Genomic DNA, 21,027 nt, shown 5'->3' on the forward strand with positions numbered 1-21,027 from the left:
TGTCCATCCTTTATCTTTCTGCTCTCTTCTTTGTTACTTCACAGTTTTCCAATCTTGATATTGACAATCTCCTCTCTCGATCAGTCAGTCTCTGGTATAACTCTCTATCTTGTTTTATGTAACCATTCCTTATTTCTATAATCACACAGGGGGCTTTATCCACATTGTTCTCAGTCTTCATATTTTGAAGCAAAGTCCTCCTTCGATGACCCCCCCCCTTTTCTGCTGATTGTTGCTTTAATAGGCTCTGGGCTTCCTTCCAAGGTTGAAGTTAATTAGCGACGTCGCACTGTCTTTGATCTTTCCAAACCAGCCGATGTTTCAAATTTACTGTAGGGGTGTACTTGGCAATCAGTAAGTTACACAAAGATTGTTTCGGTTTCCCCATAAAAACCCACGCCTCGGACAGCTGGCAAGCATCCAGAGTTTACAGTCACTCTCTTTTCAAACTGTATGTGATAATATTCCATGCAAGCAAATGCATCCCCTGTAAAATACACCCCATTTGTAATTCCAATTAAAAAATATCTCCACTCTCCCTCCCCCCCATTAAAGGACACTTTTTCTGATCATATCCTTTTTCTTTCTGCGTCAGAGCTTCTACCGTCGCCATCTTCCCTCCTCAGCCCGAGCTGATCTGATCATATCCGACCTTGCTCTGCCAGTTTTGATCAGGGCTCTCCAGCGAGGACTGCAATGATGCCAACTTGGCACTCCTGATTGGGAGGAATATTAGTGCATGAGAGGAACTGCATAACTTCGCAATTACTTTAGGACAGGGGTGTCACCTGAAGGAGCGTCTCCACCCCCCTCATTCAGCCCGGACACTGAGATCCAGCGCCGAGGGCCTTCTGGCGGTTCCCTCACTGCAAGAAGCAAAGCTACAGGGAACCAGGCAGAGGGCCTTCTCGGTAGTGGCGCCCGCCCTGTGGAACTCCCTCCCTTCAGATGTCAAAGGGATAGACAACTATCAGACATTTAGAGGACATCTGAAGGCAGCCCTGTTTAGGGAAGCTTTTAATGTGTGATATTTTAATGTATTTGATTTTTGTTGGAAGCCGCCCAGAGTGGCTGGGGAAATCCAGCTAGATGGGCGGGGTACAAATAATAATAATAATAATAATAATAATAATAATAATAATAATAGAAATTGTGACCAAATGAGTTTCAGTTTGGTCAGTTAACCAAGCCGAGCTTTTAACAAATCTGCTAATTAATCAAGTAACCCAGTAATCCAGTGGCCCCAGGGAGAGCAGGCCATAGGAAACATGAGGTCTCCCTCTCTCTGCGGGTGAAAAGAGCCCTCTGACCTGGGAGAAGAGGGTACAATGCCAGTTTTCTCCCTCGCCACCACGGTAGAAACTCTAGCAACCTTTGCCCTGTCGACTCCGACGTTGGTTGGGCTGAAATGGAGGCATGCCAGGGCACAAGGTTTGGAAGCATGTCAAGAGAGGACCGGGGGGGGGGGGCGGGTTTGAATCCAAAGGTGCCCCATCCCACCCCAATACGCCAACATGCTCCCAAACCACAAATCAAACTACACCAGCCCTGGAGTTGGTGTAGCTTATTCAGGTTTGTTCCCCTCTTGCTGTTCCCATTCGGAAGGAAATAAGTGTAAGTTAAGAAAAGGGGGGGAGGAATCCGAAATGAGCTCAAGGTCTTTGCAGGGCATTGGATGAGAGGGCGGAATTGCTTCCTTGCCTCCATAACTCCTCAGCCTTAGGGTGGCATCTCAAATCTGCATCTGTCACAAAGTAAGACCACTGAAGGAAATCTTGGTTTGGGGCAATTCCCACATCTGTCACAGCAGACGGCTCGTCGGAAGAGCCTTTCCCTCTGTGTGAGACGCTCCTTCTGAGAACACGGCTGCTCCCCACAAATTCATTAAGTGCTGCTGAATTTAGTACGAATCGCAGTTTTTCACCAGATAAAATGTTTTTAGTTAGTTGAATATTGTAGGCCTCCTTTTGTGGGTGAGGGGTGAGCCTTTCAGTTACTGGAAGTGTGCAGATGAGTTCGGGGAAGGGTAAATCTGGAGGGGGAAAAACTAAACAGAAATGTCACAACAACCGGAATTGTTTTTGCACAGCTTTAAAATGTTTTGTAAGGGCAGCTTGTGCCTTTGCAGCTGTTTGGGTTAGCAGAAGAGCTGAAGGGAAGGCCATTTTTCACTGGGGGGGGGAAGCATGGTGCAGCTTTGGCCGGCTCCTGAGAGTGACCAAAGAAAATCTAATAGCTCTGATGAGGAACCTGTGACCCTTTAGCAGTTATTGAGATCCAGCTCACATCTTTCCTGACTATTGGCCGCATTGCCTGTGGCTGATGGGAGTTGGAACACAGCATCTGGAAGACGGGTGGCATTCTGTGCCCCCGAGGCTACCTGTGCCTCAAGTGACAACAGCAGATCCAGGAGAACCCCCCAAGCTTCCTCCTTCAGAGGGAGCAAATCTAGAGCAGGCCAACCACATCACTCAGCTGGTCAGAGGAACCACCCACCAACAGTATCTCAGTCTTATCTGAATTGGCCCTCATCCAGTCCCTTCCAAGCACTGATTCAGCACATCTACTGTCTCACTTTGTTGCTGGCATCCGTGTGTCTCGAGAGAAAAAAGGAGTGTGCCTCCGGGGGTGAAGTCAACCAGCTGCGTTAGCAGCACCAAAGTGACCTCACTGGGACACAAGCATAGGCGTTGTAGATGGAGGTCCTGGGCTGCTCAGATGACAAAAATACCCTCTCGGCTCTGCTGATGCGGTCCAAAGCAATATGTTTGGCACCAGCTGGGCTGCCCGGAGTTGCCGGAAGGAGGCGTGCAGCCGTCATAGGGACTCCGCTCCACAAATATTTCAACATTCCAATTTCCCCGTTTCTGATGTTTTGCAGAATGGTCTCGTCCCAAGTACACCAGAAGTGTTCAAGTTGAAATCCTGCATCCGGAGAAAGACAGATTCAATTGACAAGCGCTTCTGCTTCGATATTGAAGTATTTGAAAGGTTTGATTTTTTTTATATAGATGCCTTTTAAGAGAAAGAAAGTATTTACGCAACATTGTGCCCATACCGTTAAGAGCAGACAAAAACATAGATTTGCATCTGAAAAAATTATATTGAGTGTTTCACTTTTTCATCCAGAAGAGGCTTTGAATGGGGAAAGAATAACACTCTTGAAGATCATGTTTTTAAGCAGTGGTTGGATGGCCATCTGTCATGGATGCTTCAGCTGAGATTCCTGCAATGCTAGGGGGTTGGACTAGATGATCCTTGGGTCCCTCCCACCTCTACGATTCTATGATTCTATGTTGAATTAAAATAAAAAGCCTACATTATTATTATTAGTTTATTTATCTTGCCTAGGGCAACCGAGTCAGAAAGTTCCAGGGGCCTTTAAAATTCTCCAGTCACCCAGCCTACACCTTAAAAGAGAGAGCTTAACTCAAATGGGCTCTCAGATCTTTTGTAAGTGTTATGTTTATAAGATGTGGATAACACTCCTTTACTCAGTCTGCCCTTTCCTTTTGTGCCCCCTCCAAGCCTAAGATCATGAAATATTCTCCCTCCCTGCTCCATATTTTTATTACGATTTATTTATTGCATTTATACCCCACATTTTTCTCCAAGGGGCTCAAAAAATGGCATACATGGTTCTCCTCCCCTTCATTTTTTTTTAGAATATTTTATTATTTTCCCCTTCATTTAATCCGCACAACAACCCTGTGAAGTAGGTTAGGCTGAAAGACAGTGACTGGCCCAAGGGCACTGGCCAGGTGAGGGTTTGAACCCTGGTCTCCTGGGCCCTCAGCCGGCACTCTAAGCAACTACACCACACTGGCTCTATAAAACCTAAAACCTACCTGGTTTTATTCAAACATAAGAGCCCTACTGGGTCAGATCCAGCTAGGCCAGCATCCTGCTTTCTAGAGCGTCTCACCCAGATGCATTTGGTAAGCCTACAAGTCAGATATAAAAGTTGCAGCTCTCTCCCTTGTTCCTCCCCACCACTAGGAGGCACCCTACTCTGCTGCAGACAGTGCAGAGCTAGATGGACATATGGTCTGTCTTGGTCTACAGCAGCCTACCTATGTTTACTATAGAATTATAGTAATGTGGTGCGGTGGTACCTCAAGTAATACGCCATTTTTTTTTTGTTTTAAACACAGTGAAATCTTTGGGAAGGTGTAGACATGTGTGTTAATATGTTTCTACAGTGCTTTGCCCCGACGGACCAACATGCCAGCTGTCTCCACAGTAGCAGCACAAACTGGAGCTCTGTCATTCTCCCCACCGGTGCCCAAGGAGTGGAGTCTGGGGTGGCTGCTGTGGAGGAGATGGTGTTCCTCCTCCTCCTCCTCCTCCTCCCTCTTGCAGGGCTAGAGCCAGCTGGCTCTTTTTTTCTTTTTCTTTTTATAGAAAAAAGCACTGTGTTTCTATTTCATTTGCAGCATCTGCAAGCCACTCAGTAACAAAATCTTGCCAGGCGATGGCAGTTTACCAACGTTGCAGATGGGCAAATCGTTCGTGGCTGCTTTTAAATGTTTTCCCCTGTTTTGAAGAGAGAAGTTTTGAAATTAAGGTCCTGCCCCTCGTTCCTTGAATCTGTTTGACCCTAGAGTCTTTTGTTGTTGTTGCTTTAATTCGGGCTCCTTGACAAGGCCTCCTTGACAAGGCAGAATGTGGCCAAAGGTCCACACCAGAAACTTCTAATGTTGTTTTTGATAGTCCGTTCGATTAACTCTGGTGTTTTGTTTAGTTGCCTAAGCTGCTGGGCCTCAGGAGCTCCTCTTGGGAAGCTCTTATAACGAAAGAGAGCATTTTGTATAGAGAAGAGACACATTCCACAGATAAGAGGTTCACTGGAAATATTCCGTTCAGCTCTAGCACCTACTCCTTCTCATTTTACTTAGCATGGTTCTTTCCTCTTCAGACGATCTTCACAATTTGTGAAAATAAAATAAAATAAGTGTATCGCTTGCTTTTCTTGTTGTCGTTTAAATAGGCATGGGATCATTACGCTACAAGCTTATTCCGAATCCAACCGGAAGCTCTGGCTGGAAGCAATGGATGGAAAAGAACCGGTAAGGAAATCCTTGTGCTATCATTTGTTTCTTTTGGTTTATTTTTTTTTTCAGGCAGAGAATTAAAAGCAAATTTACTATGCCTCTTTTAAGATTGGGGTGGGGGGAGGCTAAACTCATGACATGGGGGCGTAATCCTGTCCCCGCAACACAATTTCCCCCCTCCAAAGCTCCACAATTTTTGGCTGCAGCAAAAAGAAATGAAGTAGATAAAGACCTTGGGTGGGTGGAGATGCCAATTGCCCCCTCCCCAAGCCCTATTATTATTATTAATACCTCGCCCATCTGGCTGGGTTTCCCCAGCCACTCTGAGCGGCTTACAGCATATCTAAAAACATAAAACATCAATCCATAAAAACTTCCCTAAACAGGGCTGCCTTCAGATGTCTTCTAAAAGTCAGATAGTTTTTTATTTCCTTGACACCTGAAGGTGCCACTACTGAGAAGACCCTCTGCCTAGTTCCATGTAACTTCGCTTTTCGCAGTGAGGGAACCACCAGAAAACCCTCAGAGTTGAACCTCAGGCTAAGCGACGGGGGTGGAGATGCTCCTTTAGGTATACTGGGCCGAGGGTGTTAAGGGCTTTAAAGGTCAGCACCAACACTTAGAGGAGGAGGAGAAGAAGAAGAGGAGTCTGGATTTGATGAAGAGCGATGATGATGTCTATGTTGATACATTTATTTATACCCTGCTTTTTCCCCTGACAAGGCTCATGGTAGCTTATAGATAGAAATAAGAACCGTTAAAAATATTGGGGGGTTGTTGTTAAAAAAACACAATTAAAATTGATAGAAATAAATCCATATGCATATATAAAATCTGATAGTGCCATACCAATAATTACAATAGAAACAGAATAAAAGTGCTCAGTTCCCAAAGGCTTGTTAGAACAAGAAAGTCATCAGCCGCAGGAGGAAGGACAACAAGGAGGGAGCCAGTCTAGTTTTCTAGGGAGGGAGTTCCAAAGTCTGGGAGCAGCCACCAAGAAGGCCCTTTCCTCGAGTGATTACCAGATGTGCTTGTGTGTCGCAGGAAGCCCAGTCAAAGAAGGCCCATGTCTGATAGGTAATTTTTTTGTTGACGAAAGCTCACACTTGCAGCAATTTGTGTGGTATTCCAGATACACATGCACACACACTTCCCCAGGTCTGTGCCCTGCAGAGCAGTTGCAGCAACAGTGGGGCCACACACAAACCTACCCTCCTCTGACAGGCTGCATGCCTGCACCCTGAGACTTCTCTTATGTGGAATCCGCCACTGCTCTTCCCTCTTCAGGCCCCTCCTTATTCTAGGAGAGAGTGGAGTGGGAGATGGCAGAGAGTCAGTCGGCCCATCCCTTGGCTGAACAGTCTCTTCCTCCACCTCTGACACATCCTGTGCACCTTCCTCCTCCTCAGACTGCTTTGACCATTCCTCTCCCTCGGCTACTGCCTAGCTGGCAGTGCCAAGCCCCATAGATTCCTCTCCTGGGTCAGTCCCCTGGCCCCTCTGCCTTCACAGCCCTCCCAATCCCTAACACCATGGAGGTGGTTGGACCGAGAGAAGGGCCTCCTGAACCCTTACATCCCAGCTCGATCACTGAGCATCATTGGTCATTCCCCAAGTTGGTGAGGCTCATTTGACAACAATGAGAAACCAAGCTTTTGGTGTGTTGGCCTAGTCCTGTAGAATAGTACTCTGTCAGTGGAGATTCAGCCTTCTGTGCCAACTTCTGAACGCCTGTTGAAAACTTTTGCTCTCTGCCAGGCCTCGGCAGGCAATTAAGAGTACATCCTTCTGCAATGGTTAATTGTTTTTAACCTTTTTATGGTATTTATTGTGTGGTTTTATGTTTTATGTTTCATTCCTGCAAACCGCTTTGATGCACGGCTTGTTGCTTTGTCCCAAAATGGATTGTGGGTTGTTCGTTTCAAGTCAGCCGGCGGCGCCGTTAAGCAAGAAAAAAGTCACTTTGTTCTAGGGTTTATTTCTGGCTTGCTGCTCATGACTTGTGTTCAGACACTACAGCAATCTTGCTGAGGCTTGTCTGAGCCATGTGGCTGCCACATGGTGGGAGGGAAACGCATTCACAATTCAATCTTGGTGAAATACAAACTATGGTTTATCATGGTGTGCAAACCATCTCGCTTGCTCTCCCCCTCGTACATAGAGTTGTGGTAAGGATAAAATGGAGTTTCCCCATCCTGAGCTGCTAGGAAACTAAACAAGTAAATATGACTGTGATGCTTGGTTTCTTTCTTTTTTTTAGATTTATACCTTGCCAGCTATTATTAGCAAGAAAGAAGAAAGTAAGTTAATATTCAATTATATGAGACTGTTAACTTTGCCTATGAGTCCTTCTGCATACTGCTTCTTAACAACCTTCCCCTGTTCTGCTGTACCATTCCACTCCCATTTGTCATGACCATGCCATCAGAAAGCCTACCCAAATTAATTACAGCTAGTAGATGCTTCCATGTATTTGTGCCGTATCTAAGACTCCTTAGTGTACTACTGTGTGCATACAGCTCATTTTAAATCACAAAACTCAATAAGCCACAGTCGCGTCTATCTGAAAGTTGTGGCTTCTCTCAGAATAACCTATACAAACAGCAGATTTTACTGCAATATGTAAGCTTGGTTTGTTCGCTATTTCGTCTACAGTTTGTTTCAGTGATTTGGGGATGAGGGGTGGTAAATTTGCCCTGTGAAATAGAGGAACTTGTTGGGGAGTCATGTTGGCATGTAGCAAGCATGGTGACTGGTGGATTCCAAGTCCGTCCCCCTTCTTCGGCTGCTAGGAGCGATACAACTTAGCCGTCCAGCAAAAGCTCTGCTTGTAGGTCACTGCTGCTGGATATTTACTGACCATTCTCCCCAGACCTCTCCATAAGAACTTCCCACTCATCACGCTACCCATCTAAAGTGACCCTGGAACACTTTTTTTCTGTACAAAACTATAATATATGAGTGTTTAAATTGTAAGCAGTTTACTAGCTCCTGACCAATTACGGCAATCTTGTCAGGAACATTGCTTTTATACATTTTGTTCTTCTTAATTTAACCAGTTAGCAAAATCAGCCATGGATATACTTTTAGAAATAACTACGGAGAACAGCTTATTTTGGCTGGGCTAATTAGAGATCCTAACAAATCGCGCCTTTCCTGCCTTCAAGTGTTTTTAGTAGATCTTGGCAATAACCTGTTTTGTTTCTGCCCCGCAAATGCCCTAGGATGTCAGTTTAGCCTGACACTTCCACTTTTCCAAGGAGCTCATCGTGATGAAATTCTCAGCCTCTAACACTTTCTCTTGAATTGTTGGTGCTAAGTACTGCTCTGTCTTAGATTCCAGGTGACAATAATTAAGATCACACTGTGCACTTTTTGTTCTTCATGTCAGTGTTTTGGTTTTTTTTTTAACACATCACATGTTTCGAAGATGTGCTTTAAAAGGTGAAGGAAGTGGGCATGATCCTAAGAAACATAGGTGCACCAAAATCCAAGGGGTTTCAGGCACACATTTAAGCATTTGCGTTTTATTGATTTTGTGCTTGAAATCTGTCCTTGAACTCTTTTGGATTTCAGTGAGCCTTTGGATCATGCATTGGGTCTTTTGAAATGAGTGAAGTTAGAAAAGTCACCCAGGACGAGGCTCCTTCCCCATCCACATTTTATTTCATTTGATGGGCTTCCCATTTCTCCCCCATCTCTTCAACACTTGCTGAGCGCTATTAACAAATCACATTTCTCCTTCCCATTTTCCTTCCAATATTGAGCAGCAACTAGCCAGACAAGCTGCAAGAAGATAACCAATTAGAGGTTTGTAATGAGAAAAATGTGCATCAGGGTCTGTTCCAGATATTGCAATAATTTCCATCCCGTAACTTTTAACACTGTTCTAAGAGGGCTAGGCCTCAAAAAAATAAATAACTGGAATGAATCGATTGAATATTGAGATAAGTATTTTATTTGCGTGGCCGTGAAGTCACAAGCCACGAGTTTCTGGTATGCTTGCTGGACTGTGACAGATATTGAAAGTCTGGCTTAATTTGTTCCTCCCATTTTGACAGCGTTCCTCAATGAAGCTGGCTTTAACTTTGTAAGGAAGTGCATCCATGCAGTAGAGACGAGAGGTATGTATTAAGTGATGTGCAAGCCATTTGGTTCTGCCTTAGCAAAAATGAAATGTTTGGTGCCTTAAGGACCGTTTGACACAGAGCTGCAGCTGATCTCACCTAGGCAATACGTAGCCCATTGCTTGTGTTTGTAAAGTGTGGCTTGATTTAAACATGAAGCAGGCTGTGCACATAGGCTGCACACACACACACACACACACACACCACCACCACCACCATATGATGTTACATGTGGCAGTCTGTTTTTTTCCAAACAACATCATTAATAATGTTATTTGTTGAATTACTTACTCACTCTTCATTAAAGGGTCCCCAGCTTGTTTTAAACTGTGGTTTAATAAAAATGAACAGAGTACCGGTGGCCCATGCTGTTCAAATATTCCCAATTTGCTCCTCCCCATGCTAACCGTTTGCCATGTCAAGAAGAAAACAAACCATGCACATTACATGTGAGCCAGCTTCTGTGGTTTGTTTCCCCCTACAATCAGGAAGCCAAGAAAAACCTTTGCTTCTCGGCCAAGTCAAGAGAATTTTGAGGAAACAAACCACAAACACTGATTCACATGTAACACAAAGCCAGCCTCCGGTTAGTTTCCTCCTTGCCACAGCAAAGAACTCGCAGGGAATAGTATTGCTTGTTTATGTCAAGCCGTGGTTTAAAATAAACTGGGGTTGAATGTGACGTGTGAAGCAGCTGAATGCAAGCCACAGTTTCAATGCAGTTTTAGGTGCTTAATCATACTCAATTTAACTTTGTGAATAAAATGTCATAGTGTTCAGTAGGGCTAATTTCTGAGACCAACCGGAAATCAAAGCACAAAAGTGCTGAAAGCTAAAATAGCAAATGACCAATTAACAGTTCCCAGTATTTCCGAAACCTTTTCCTTTCTAAAAAGCTGGTTCTTCAGTACTGAAAACAGTAGGAATCTGGTGTTGTTTGACTGAAAATGCTGGTTTGTGAACTATCTAACTACTCAGGAGAGGGATCTGGCACAAGACAAACTCACTACAGACTGTTCTGAGATTTCCAAAACAATGTTGTACTCAAGCGGTAACCGCAAGTCAACAACAATGGCATCAGAAACCATGAAATTATAAATGTGGACATAATGATGAGGATTTCAGCTTAAACTGCAATACTTTCATTTGCAAGTCTGAAAAGGCGGCTTTATACAACCTGGTTCCCTGCCTGTTTACTTGGAAGTAAATTCGACTGTGTTCAATGGAACTTGCTCCTGAGGTGCAAGTCTGTGTGGCTGCAATCTTATTCCTGTTTATTTTGTGAATAAGTTCCACTGTGTTCAATGGAAATTACTCCTAGGTAATTAAGATTTCTGCCTCCGTGGGGGGCTTTTAAAAAATAAATTGCTTCTATAAGTTGCTGCAGTGAGAGAGGAACAGTGCCGATATTATAAGTAAATCAAATTAGCTGCCCAAATGCAAACTGTCTTAACACGGCAAAAACTCACATTTTCTATTTTGGCCTTTGAAGGTATCACAATTTTGGGGTTGTACCGAATAGGTGGCGTGAATTCCAAAGTTCAGAAGCTGATGAATACCATATTTTGTAAGTGTGGCTGTGCACCATCTTGCTTATTTGAAGTGTTCTATTGTGTATACTGCTGTGTATGAAAATTGGGTATCCAAGTAGGGGCAAATGGAACAGGTAGCCATTCCATTTTAAATAGTAGCCTAGTCAACCGTTTATTTTAACAGGGTTTGGTGGCCTTATAGGTTTTGCATTTTAACAAGGTCTGAAAGGTAGCGCAGCCTCTCCAGCATTTAGATGGGGTTCCCGGGTGTATCAGCAGCAGTGGCAGCTTCCATGGTGTTTGGCACCATCCAAAAATAAGTTTCAAAGTGAGTTCCTTTCTTCTGGCTGAGATGGATTTAAGCGGTGGTTTAAAGGTAAAGGTACCCCTGACCATTAGGTTCAGTCACAGACGACTCTGGAGTTACGCACTCATCTCGCTCTACAGGCCGAGGGAGCCGGCCTTTGTCCGCAGACAGCTTCCAGGTCATGTGGCCAGCATGACTCAGCCGCTTCTGGCGAACCAGAACAGCGCACGGAAATGCCGTTTACCTTCCCACCGGAGTAGTTCCTATTTATCTACTTGCACTTTGACATGCTTTTGAACTGCTAGGTTAGCAGGAGCAGGGACCGAGCAACGGGAGCTCACCCCGTTGCAGGGATTTGAACCGGTTTAGACCACAGTGCCACCCATGTCCCTAAGCGGTGGTTTAGAGCACATTTTTGACCATAGGGTAGAAGTTATTTTGTATCCTATGTCATGCTCCCATTGGTCTTTAATCGCGGTGAGGGGGTTTGTAGTATCTTGGGGTAGTATTTTTAATATTGTAGGTACCGCCCCTTTGCTGTGTCCCTCTGTTGTTAGGATGAGTTTTTTTTTCAAACCCAAACCCACCCCTCACACATACAAGCACAACCAACCAAGCTCTGGATCCTCCAATCTCTCACAAAAATAAATCCATAAATAAAGGACTTACCCACATGATGCTGACACAAAAATCCTCCCCAAGCACCATGCAATAGAACGAAAGGTCAATATTTCCCCCTCTCTCCTCTCTCTTTTCCCCCAACTACATAACACACATGACAACAGTGTCATAGTGAATGTAAACAAAATGTGAAAAGGACTATGAATTGAAAGTGGAGACACTCTGTATATTTTTCCGTGTTTATTTGCTTGTTTGTTACACGAGAAAAGCTTTAATGCAAACTAATTTCTTTGCACGCTGCACTTTCTCCAATGCAAGTAGATACTTAGGCATATACAGTAGAGCACTCTAACCCTCTTCTGCCCTAGTGTAATAAACAGCAGAGGTTTCCTTAAAGCTCTTCTATTTATGCATTTCATCTGCACTCAAGACCAAGGAGTGAGCATTAGCGAGGGACCTTGTTGAAACCTCATTTGCTCATAAGGAGGGAAAGCAGGTAGAGGCTTAAAGTCCTTTTCTCTCAGGTGATTGAATGCGTACGCAAACTGGCTGAGGTGTATAAGGACAGATAAGGAACCTAGCTGCTTAACCGCCAGCTTGGATGTGCTTCCAAATATGTCATTGATTTCGCAAGTCACTCGTTGGATATGCAGCGGGGTCAGAGATGCTGCACTTAAGGAGGGAAAGCAGGATAAAAATGTTTTAAATAAATATCGCAAACTCAAAAATTGGCAGAGCAATGGAATAAATAAAAATGGAATAAATAAAAATGTTTTAAATAAATATCGCAAACTCAAAAACTGGCAGAGCAATGGAACAGCAAACTTCTTTAACTGGGGCTGCTGGTGAGTGAACCTAGGACCTTACATGTGCAGAGAATGAGCTGTGTGTTTCCAGTGGTTGGAACCGTAGAAACTGGATCACTCTCGAAACATGCACTTAATGCTTCTGCTTCCATTGATGTATATCAGGGCAGTCATGTTAGATATTTAAGACACGTTCTACATTCCTCACTTACTACTTTTCACGCGGAGCAGTTGAGTAATGCAGTGTCACCCCCTTTCTCTGTCATAGCTCCAAAATCCCCTCCCGACATGGACATTGATTTGGAAATTTGGGACAACAAAACTATTACAAGTGGGCTAAAGAACTACCTCAGGTGAGTAAGCTGTGTGGGTTCAAAATTTCTTGTTTCCTTCTAGCTTAATATTTCTTTTTACCCTGCAATATAATGGGGGAACAGCACCATATAATATCGGAGATAACCAGCCAATATTCGTTTATATTAATAGCTATCTTTTCCGGTTATTGCGCACCATAAACCCCTCTGCTTGCAACGAGGCCTGTTTAATTTCTAAATGGTTATCTAATGTTCACAGCACCGGGCAGTAAATCTCTCTTTAATTGGCAAATTTATTCTGTCAAAACGGCATAACAATTTCCTAACACGACGTTCAAGTAGGGTAAACAAAACTATAACTCCTGGAATAGTTCTCATGAATTTTGTAGTATAGGTGATTACATTTGTGGGGGTATGGAAAATAAAATACCAACCTGCCATTCTAGGAAGGCTCTATTCCATGTCCCCTCACGTTGTAGAAGTAAGTTATGCTTCTACGAAGTAGAGAAACTTTTCTGCGTGCTGCCCTAACTTTGGAATGCCACCCTAAAGGAGGTTGGTCTGGTGCTCTGCATTATAAGCTTTTTGAGGGAGTGGGTGGCGCTGTGGTCTAAACCACTGAGTCTCTTGGGCTTGCCGATCAGAAGGTCAGCAGTTTGAATCCCCGCAATGGATTGAGTTCCTGTTGTTCTGTCCCAGCTCCTGCCTACCTAGCAGTTCGAAAGCACACCAGTGCAAGTAGATAAATAGGTACTGCTGTGGCGGGAAGGTAAACGGCATTTCTGTGCGCTCTGGCATTTGTCACGGTGTTCCATGCGCCAGAAGCAGTTTAGTCATGCTGGCCACATGACCCAGAAAGCTGTCTGCAGACAAACTCCAGCTCCTCATAGTCGCTGCACCCCATAGTCGAATTCGACTGGACTTAACCATCCAGGAGTCCTTTACCTTTACCTATTATAAGCTTTTCATTGCCCGGTGAAGAGCTTCCCATTTGCCCAGGCATTTTAGATTTCCTGCAAACTTTGGAACTGTGTACTGTGTTGCTTTTAGTTTCGTTGGGAGGGGAGTTGTTTTGTTTCGTTCTTGCTATTTTTTTAATTTTTAAATGCTATTTTTATATTGTGTAACCTGTGTGAAATCATTTTATTTACACCAGTTGGTTAGGGAGACCTTCTAGAGCAGAATTTTTTTGTTGATGGGTGGGGTGGGGTGGAGCAGAGACAGATGAGAAAACAGAAACCCCATTGCACCAGCAGAACCCATTGGCACAGCACTGGATGCTACCCATAATAGGCAAACATTGATATTTTTTCATAATTTACATAAAGAACATCCTAAAAATGACTTTGCTCGGTCACCAAACATTAACAACAACAACAACCAACAACAACAACTACTACTACTACTACTACTACTACTACTGTAGGCATCCAAAAGAATACAAGGTTGGGATGAGATGCACTTCAGTGGACAGATTGTTCCACACAGGCGGGGCCACCACAGAAAAGGCTCTTCCACAGGCCCCTGCACTACACACTTCATTTAAACCAAGGGAATATCTCTGACTGATCTTAATGCACTGGCTGGCCCATAAGGATGTGCCCTCTCCGATCTGTTTAGGAAAGGTGGTAAAGTATGATTTAGGATAGATAGAAAATTGATGCAAAAGGGTACTTGGAATTGCCAAGATATAGTACAGCTGAAGAAGGAAGTATGACAGCTTAGTTGTAGCTTAGTCCAAGCTTAGCCAGCCTTGTGTCAGCCAGACATCTTTACTACAGTTCTAAGAAAATATTCCTAATATTGGGTAGGTGGCCTGATTTTGTAAGGCAGCTTCGCATGTTCCAAATGCTGATTGAAGACAAGAATCAACAAGTGATTCTTCTGTGTGAAAATTCAAATAAGCAGCCAGACATACACAGCCAGGTAATCTTAACAATTGGAATGATCAGCCCCGTAGCAGAAAGGAATTTGGCAATTGTCCACAGTTTAGTAGGCAAGTTTGCTCTCCTCCTGCATTGTCTGTTTCAATCCAGCAGGGCATGCCAGGATGACTTACCGGTAATTTGTCTTTTCCAACTGCACTGTGGATTTCTCCTTCCAACTGTACCGTTGCTTGAAGTTTCGCTGGAGCTATCTTCAGGTTACATCTTAGCAAGTTTAGGGTGGAGCAATCGCAAGAGACTTAGTTTGCAACCAACAAGAAATTTGGATAATGTGCTAAACTCTTCTTCTTTCTCTCCCCCCCCCCCCAATTTTTTATTTTATTTTACGCAGGTGCCTTGCAGAACCACTGATGACCTACAAGTTGCACAAGGATTTTGTCGTTGCCGTCAGTAAGTGAAAATTCAGTCAAAAGCTGGTGACTGCAAATCCTTGGGAAACCTTGGGAGAAACTTTCATTCACCGGCTGCCCAGGGATTTTGTTTGAGAGATAAGGCATAACAGTGGAAATATTGGGCATAGGGCCAAACTAGCTAACTGTGTAAAATCCATATGTGTAAACCCAGTCATGTAAAAAATAATAATAATCGGGGGGGGTCTAGTTTTCACTCCACTGTATTTAGCCAGGCATGGGGAACCTTGAAGCTTCCAGTTCCTGATGAACTACAACTCCCATCAGCCCCAGCAAGCATGGCCAATGGCCAGGGATGACAAGAGTTGTAGTTCTGCAACATCTGGAGGGCCAGAGGTGGTGGTTATTTTTATTTATTTTGCACTCGCATAAATACAGTACAAAACCAATGATAAAATCCATTCATAACTAAAATGAACGAAGTAAGCGATTCCATCAAAGCATTAAGAACATCTGTGATTAAAACATACAACAAAACAAGTCAGTTTAAAAAAACAACAACACAGTTGAAACCATTAGATTAGGGCATTTGAGCCAGTAGAATGCCAAAACCATAGATCATAGAATTGTAGACTTGGAAAGGGATCCAGAGGACCGTTTTTGTTGGACTACAACTCCCATCATCCCTGACTTCTGGTTCTGCAAGTTGTAGTCCATCAACATCAGCCCCATATGGCACGACCAGTGGTAGGGACATGCTGGGAGTTGTAGTCTGGTCACATCTGGATGGTGACAAGTTCCCCATTCCTGGTTTAAATCAATCCTTAGAGCTAAAATGCAGCCTGTTTTGTTCCTTGATAAGTTTAAAACAAAAACAAAAACCAATGTATTGTGTGTGTTTTGTTTTTTAATCATTATTATTTTAATAGAGTCTGATGACCAAAATTACAGGGTGGAAGCAGTCCATGCACTTGTTCACAAACTGCCAGAGAAGAACCGAGAGATGCTGGACATCCTGATCAAGCACTTGGTCAAGTAATAACTATTTTCTTTCCTTTATGGTGATGGGACTGGGAGGAGAGATGAAAGGGAGGGAAGATGCTTCCGTGTAGTTTATTTTCTGGCACCACTCTTCACCTTCCCTAATTGCTTTGTTCCAAAGAGATGAAATCATTATTATTGAAAGTTGTTACTATTGAATTCATATACCGCCCTGTCTAAGGTTGTGAGCAAAGAGCTGCTGACTGGAAATGTATTTGCTGCTGGAGCCCTGGGGGTTCTGGACAAATAAGCAGCGCACATTAAATTAACCCATTAATTGTAATTGCCCTCTGTTTCTGCCAGGGAACGAGTCTGTGGAAAAGAAGCTCAAGGCCCTTTCCCTTTCATCTCCTGTAATACTTTCATGTCTTTCTAAAAAACACAAACTGAAATGACGCTGCTTAGGCCTAACATTTGTGCGCTATAAGAAGGATTCTTGTTTCCTTCTCGTTTTCGTTTTGTTGAGCTTTCCAATTCGGAAAATATCATGGGGTGAAGCCCATAAAGAAATCTGTTCGGAGTAATTACCGTAGGTGTTACACTGGAGTGGATGAAGTGAAAAATGCTTATATATAGCGGACAGACGGAGAATCAGAAGTTCTTTAGCTTCTTAACTTTTCTTTATCTCCTCTCTTTTCTTTTCTTTTCTCTTTCTGTCTCTTTATCTCTTTTAATTCTTTTTCTGTTCTTTCTTTCTTTCTTTCTTTCTTTCTTTCTTTCTTTCTTTCCCCTCTTCTCTTTTTCTTTTTTGCCCCTGGTTTCATGTTTTAGTTTAGACAAAAAAAGACATTTGACAATAATCTTTGTATTTTTCTTTATAAATTATTTTCATAAAATGAAAAAGCATCCCACCGAAAAACAAAAAAGGAATAATGAATCTGTTGGTAGAAAGGAATTGCGAGACATGAGGAGGGGTGGTTGGTTTATTTCTAAATTAATTGCTTTATGAATTAGAATGGGTGCATGGCTAGCTGAGATGCACATTCTCATTTCCTGAAGACAGCAGCAAGTGATGGTTTTGCTGGTGTGAATCTGTGTTGTTGTTGTTCAGTCGTTCAGTCGTGTCCGACTCTTCGTGACCCCATGGACCAGAGCACGCCAGGCACGCCTATCCTTCACTGCCTCTCGCAGTTTGGCCATCTGTGAATCTGTGACCATGGGTAAAATTTCTGTCACGTCACCTCAGGCACAGTGTTTTTTGGTGGATTTGATTTACACATTTAGTTGCCTGTCAACAAGACCAGGTTCATACATGCATGCATACCCATCACTTGATTTCTCTGCACATTATTACTGAAAAGTGCTAGCTTTGGTGCTTTCGTATTCCACTCCAGCAGCAAATTATACATTCTAGACAGATTTTTTTAACCTTTGAATCTATCAATTCCGTTTCCAACTTGGATTTCTCTGATTGAAAGCCATATTTCTTATCTATTTTATACAACTCATTAATCTGGTAATATTGCAGCCAATCAGATACTTTCCCTTTCATGTGTTCATACGCTGAGCTAAGCAGTTGGTCCCTTACCTCTCTCGCCCTGACCTCGCCACTGTGATCCATGCAATGGTCACCTCCAGGCTTGGTTATTGTAACTCACTCTATGTGGGGCTGGCTTTGAAACTGACCCAGAAACTCCAGCGGGTGCAGAATGCCACGGCGAGACTCCTCACGGGGTCCTCGCCACAGGAGCACATTCATCCGGTGCTATACCAGCTGCACTGGCTCCCAGTGGAGTACAGGATCAGGTTTAAGGTGCTGGTTTAAACTTTTAAAGCCCTATACAGCCTAGGACCCTTGTACCTATGGGACTGCCTCTCCTGGTATGCCCCACGGAGGACCTTAAGGTCTGCAAATAATAACACTCTGAAGATCCCAGGCCCCAGGGAGATTAGACTGGCCTCGACCAGAGCCAGGGCCTTTTCGTCCGTGGCCCCGGCCTGGTGGAACGCTCTCTCACAAGAGACCAGGGCCCTGCGGGATTTGACATCTTTCCACAGGGCCTGCAAGACAGAGCTGTTCCGCCAGGCCTTTGGTCAGGGTTCAGTCTGATTCTTTTCTTTCTGTATAAGAACAAGCATTAAAGAGGCCTCCTTGCCCGTTCACAGGTCCTTATAAGACCAGTGGTAACAATTGGCCCTGGAGAATATTAACCACTCTCAATTTTACCCGTGGACTGCCATCTGTCCAGAGTTTAATTTGCTCTAAACTAATTTTAAGATGTATTTTAATTAATCGCTTTTTATGTTCTTTGTATACTGTTAGTTTTATGATGTTAGCCGGAGCCTGGGAAGGTGGGGTACAAATACAAATTTATTTTTATTTTATTTATTTATTATTATTATTATTATTATTATTATTCACACATGCAAGTCATCGTATGATGTCGTAATCACCAGGTGATGATCGTGCATGTGTGAACCAGCTCCCAAGTGTACAGCAGCTAAAGTACCATAAAAAGTGAAGCGATGTAGATGCGTTTTTGTACGTTTCGAAATTTACATTTCATAAAGCTCCCTGAAAAGCCTGTGATGTCACAAGTGAAGGAAATAAATTTAAAAAAAATCGAAATAAGAGTTGTGCAAATAAGCAGATCTTGCTTCTTACTCTGAGGACTGGATTGTGGAAGCTATTTTTGCATGCTGTGCCATCTTAATATAAAAGAGGAAAGAGGAAAATCACCCCATAACTCACACGCCAGTCTGCAAATTGGCAATATCCAAAACTTCACATTGGCCTGTGGTAATAGTAATAGTTTCAGAAGACAGTGATTTTGTTTTTTGTTTTTTTGGAATAAAGGATATTGCCACCTTCCCCTTACCTTTCAATACCAGATTACTTTTCGCAGGGAAAAGTAAAGTAGGCCTAAGGAAAATTGGTTTATTAAAAAGTTCCAGCTTATTAGCTTTCTGAAAAAGTAATGTTCTAAAACTTCTGCAAGAACCTAAGCCTTTGAACCTGTTTGCAGATTGGTGGCTAGCCATTATACTTAGAATGATATCAAATTCCATTTTCTGTTTTGTCATCTGAACTATCCAATTTGTCACCATGGTAACCTAAAGCAACATAATATTCTGTGTTGTGGACGATAAATTCAGAGTGGAAGGGAAACTGGTTTAGTATTCCCACCTGTGTTTGGACCCTATTTGTCAAAGTCCCTTTCCGGATAAGGAACTGGAAATCTGCAAAGCACCCCTGGAGCCATCTGACTTAACAAAATGAAGCCATGGTTTTTATCTTATTTTTAATACATATAGTTAAAAAATACAGAGTTCTGCAGGATTGAGCTGCTAAATTTGAAACCGAATGCTTTACCGAACTCGGGGCTGCCGGCAAAATTGGCAGCCTTTGTCGGGTTCCTCCTATAACTCTCCGTAGCGAATAACTTGCCACATAACTGAAAAGGCTCCCTCCCTTTTACACATCGGTGTCGGCCATGTTGACCATGGTCCACCTCCACCATCAGAAGCAGTAGGCCTCAGGATGACAGTTGCTGGGAATTTCTGGTGGGAAGAGTGCTGCTGCACTCAGGTCCTGCTTGCATGCTTCCTACAGGCATCTTATTTGGGCGCCATGGCAACAAGATGCTGGACCAGATGGGCCACTGGCCTGATGCAACGAGGCTGTTCTTATTGTCTTCCTCAGTCTCCAAAAGCAAAGCTGGGTCTAGGAGCAGCATGAGAAGATGGTGCAAAAAACTCACCTCCCCAGATATATGAGAGCCAAGGAGTGCCAATGGGTTCATTCCATATCAAGCGATCCAATTTTTAATGTTTTTTTTTAAAAAAACTTGTGTCATTCAATTTTCTTTGTACTCTTGCTGAACAATCAAAACTAAGTTTATATCTAAAGTTTTATATTTTTAATCTCCTCCCGTTTTGGAGTTATGAGGATTTTAAAGTCCAAAAAATTTGACAATTTCTGCTTTGCCGGGCTACACAAATAGCTACTAGAAATAGGAAACAATCAATACAGGGTTTGGGGGGGATTTTTAACCACTTTTGAAAATATTAAACTTTGTAACTTAAAAAATTAAACTAAGTTGATCTAGTGTCATATGATGTTAAAGCCCATGATGTCCTGAAGAGATTAGTGTTTTCAGTTTTAAAATATCTCAATTCTGGGCTGAGCTTTAAAGGTTTTCGTTTAGTCTGGCAAGGCCAAAATTGGCATTTTTTATTTATATATTTATTTATTTTTGAAATTTCAAACCCTCATAACTCAAAAACGAGAGGAGATAAAAAATAAAATAAAAAACTGAGATCTGGGACCTATTCTTATATTACTGTTAGGAAACTGAAAATGAAAGCAATAGATATAAAATGGTAAGGTAAAAATCATTCAATCACTTGGCATGGAATGACCCAATGTGAAATTGACCTATCTGAAGAAGTGTGCATGCACACGAAAGCTCATACCAGGAACAAACTCAGTTGGTCTCTAAGGTGCTACTAGAAAGAATTTTCGATTTTGTTTTGACCTAATCTAGTTGGCCCTTCTTTTGGTGGGTGTTTTCTTCCCTGTTTAGCAGAGAACCAATTCATAAAATCCTTGCACTAATGCAGTGAGTGATTTAGTACTACTTTAGATACAAGCCTCGATCCGGGATTTAATATTTTTTAATATACTGTAATTGCTACTTTATATATATTGTGCTTTAATATCTTTAAAAAAAGAGCGAAAGAAAGAAAAAGATGCTATGGCCAGTCGGCTACGCAAATAAAGTTTGAATTTAATTTAATTTCATAAAATCACAAGTGCTGCAGGTGGATCCCCCAAACACTCCATCCCAGGACCGAGAAAGTCCCCTTGGTGAGGCCCTCTTCTACATTGGCGTCTAAATCTTGCCACACATTACAGCAGGTCCCTGTTCCTTTCAGCATATAGTTACAGGCTAAATGGCACCTTTCTGTAGCAATCTCTAGAAA

At 42.9% G+C, this 21,027-nt stretch overlaps 1 protein-coding gene across 1 annotated transcript in view; it reads left to right on the forward strand.

Moving 5' to 3' along the window:
* ARHGAP42 (Rho GTPase activating protein 42) overlaps window positions 1-21,027 on the forward strand; it is a 145,913-nt gene that overhangs the window by 114,332 nt on the left and 10,554 nt on the right. Inside the window, exons 10-17 of the mRNA XM_033146164.1 lie at window positions 2,882-2,991; window positions 4,991-5,069; window positions 7,318-7,357; window positions 9,119-9,181; window positions 10,677-10,751; window positions 12,719-12,803; window positions 15,042-15,100; window positions 15,990-16,095. Of these exons, the coding sequence (XP_033002055.1) occupies window positions 2,882-2,991; window positions 4,991-5,069; window positions 7,318-7,357; window positions 9,119-9,181; window positions 10,677-10,751; window positions 12,719-12,803; window positions 15,042-15,100; window positions 15,990-16,095 (617 nt within the window). The remainder of the gene's footprint in view (window positions 1-2,881; window positions 2,992-4,990; window positions 5,070-7,317; window positions 7,358-9,118; window positions 9,182-10,676; window positions 10,752-12,718; window positions 12,804-15,041; window positions 15,101-15,989; window positions 16,096-21,027) is intronic.

This window comes from Lacerta agilis, chromosome 4, assembly GCF_009819535.1.
Source record: "Lacerta agilis isolate rLacAgi1 chromosome 4, rLacAgi1.pri, whole genome shotgun sequence".
Classification (NCBI taxonomy): Eukaryota; Metazoa; Chordata; class Lepidosauria; order Squamata; family Lacertidae; genus Lacerta; species Lacerta agilis.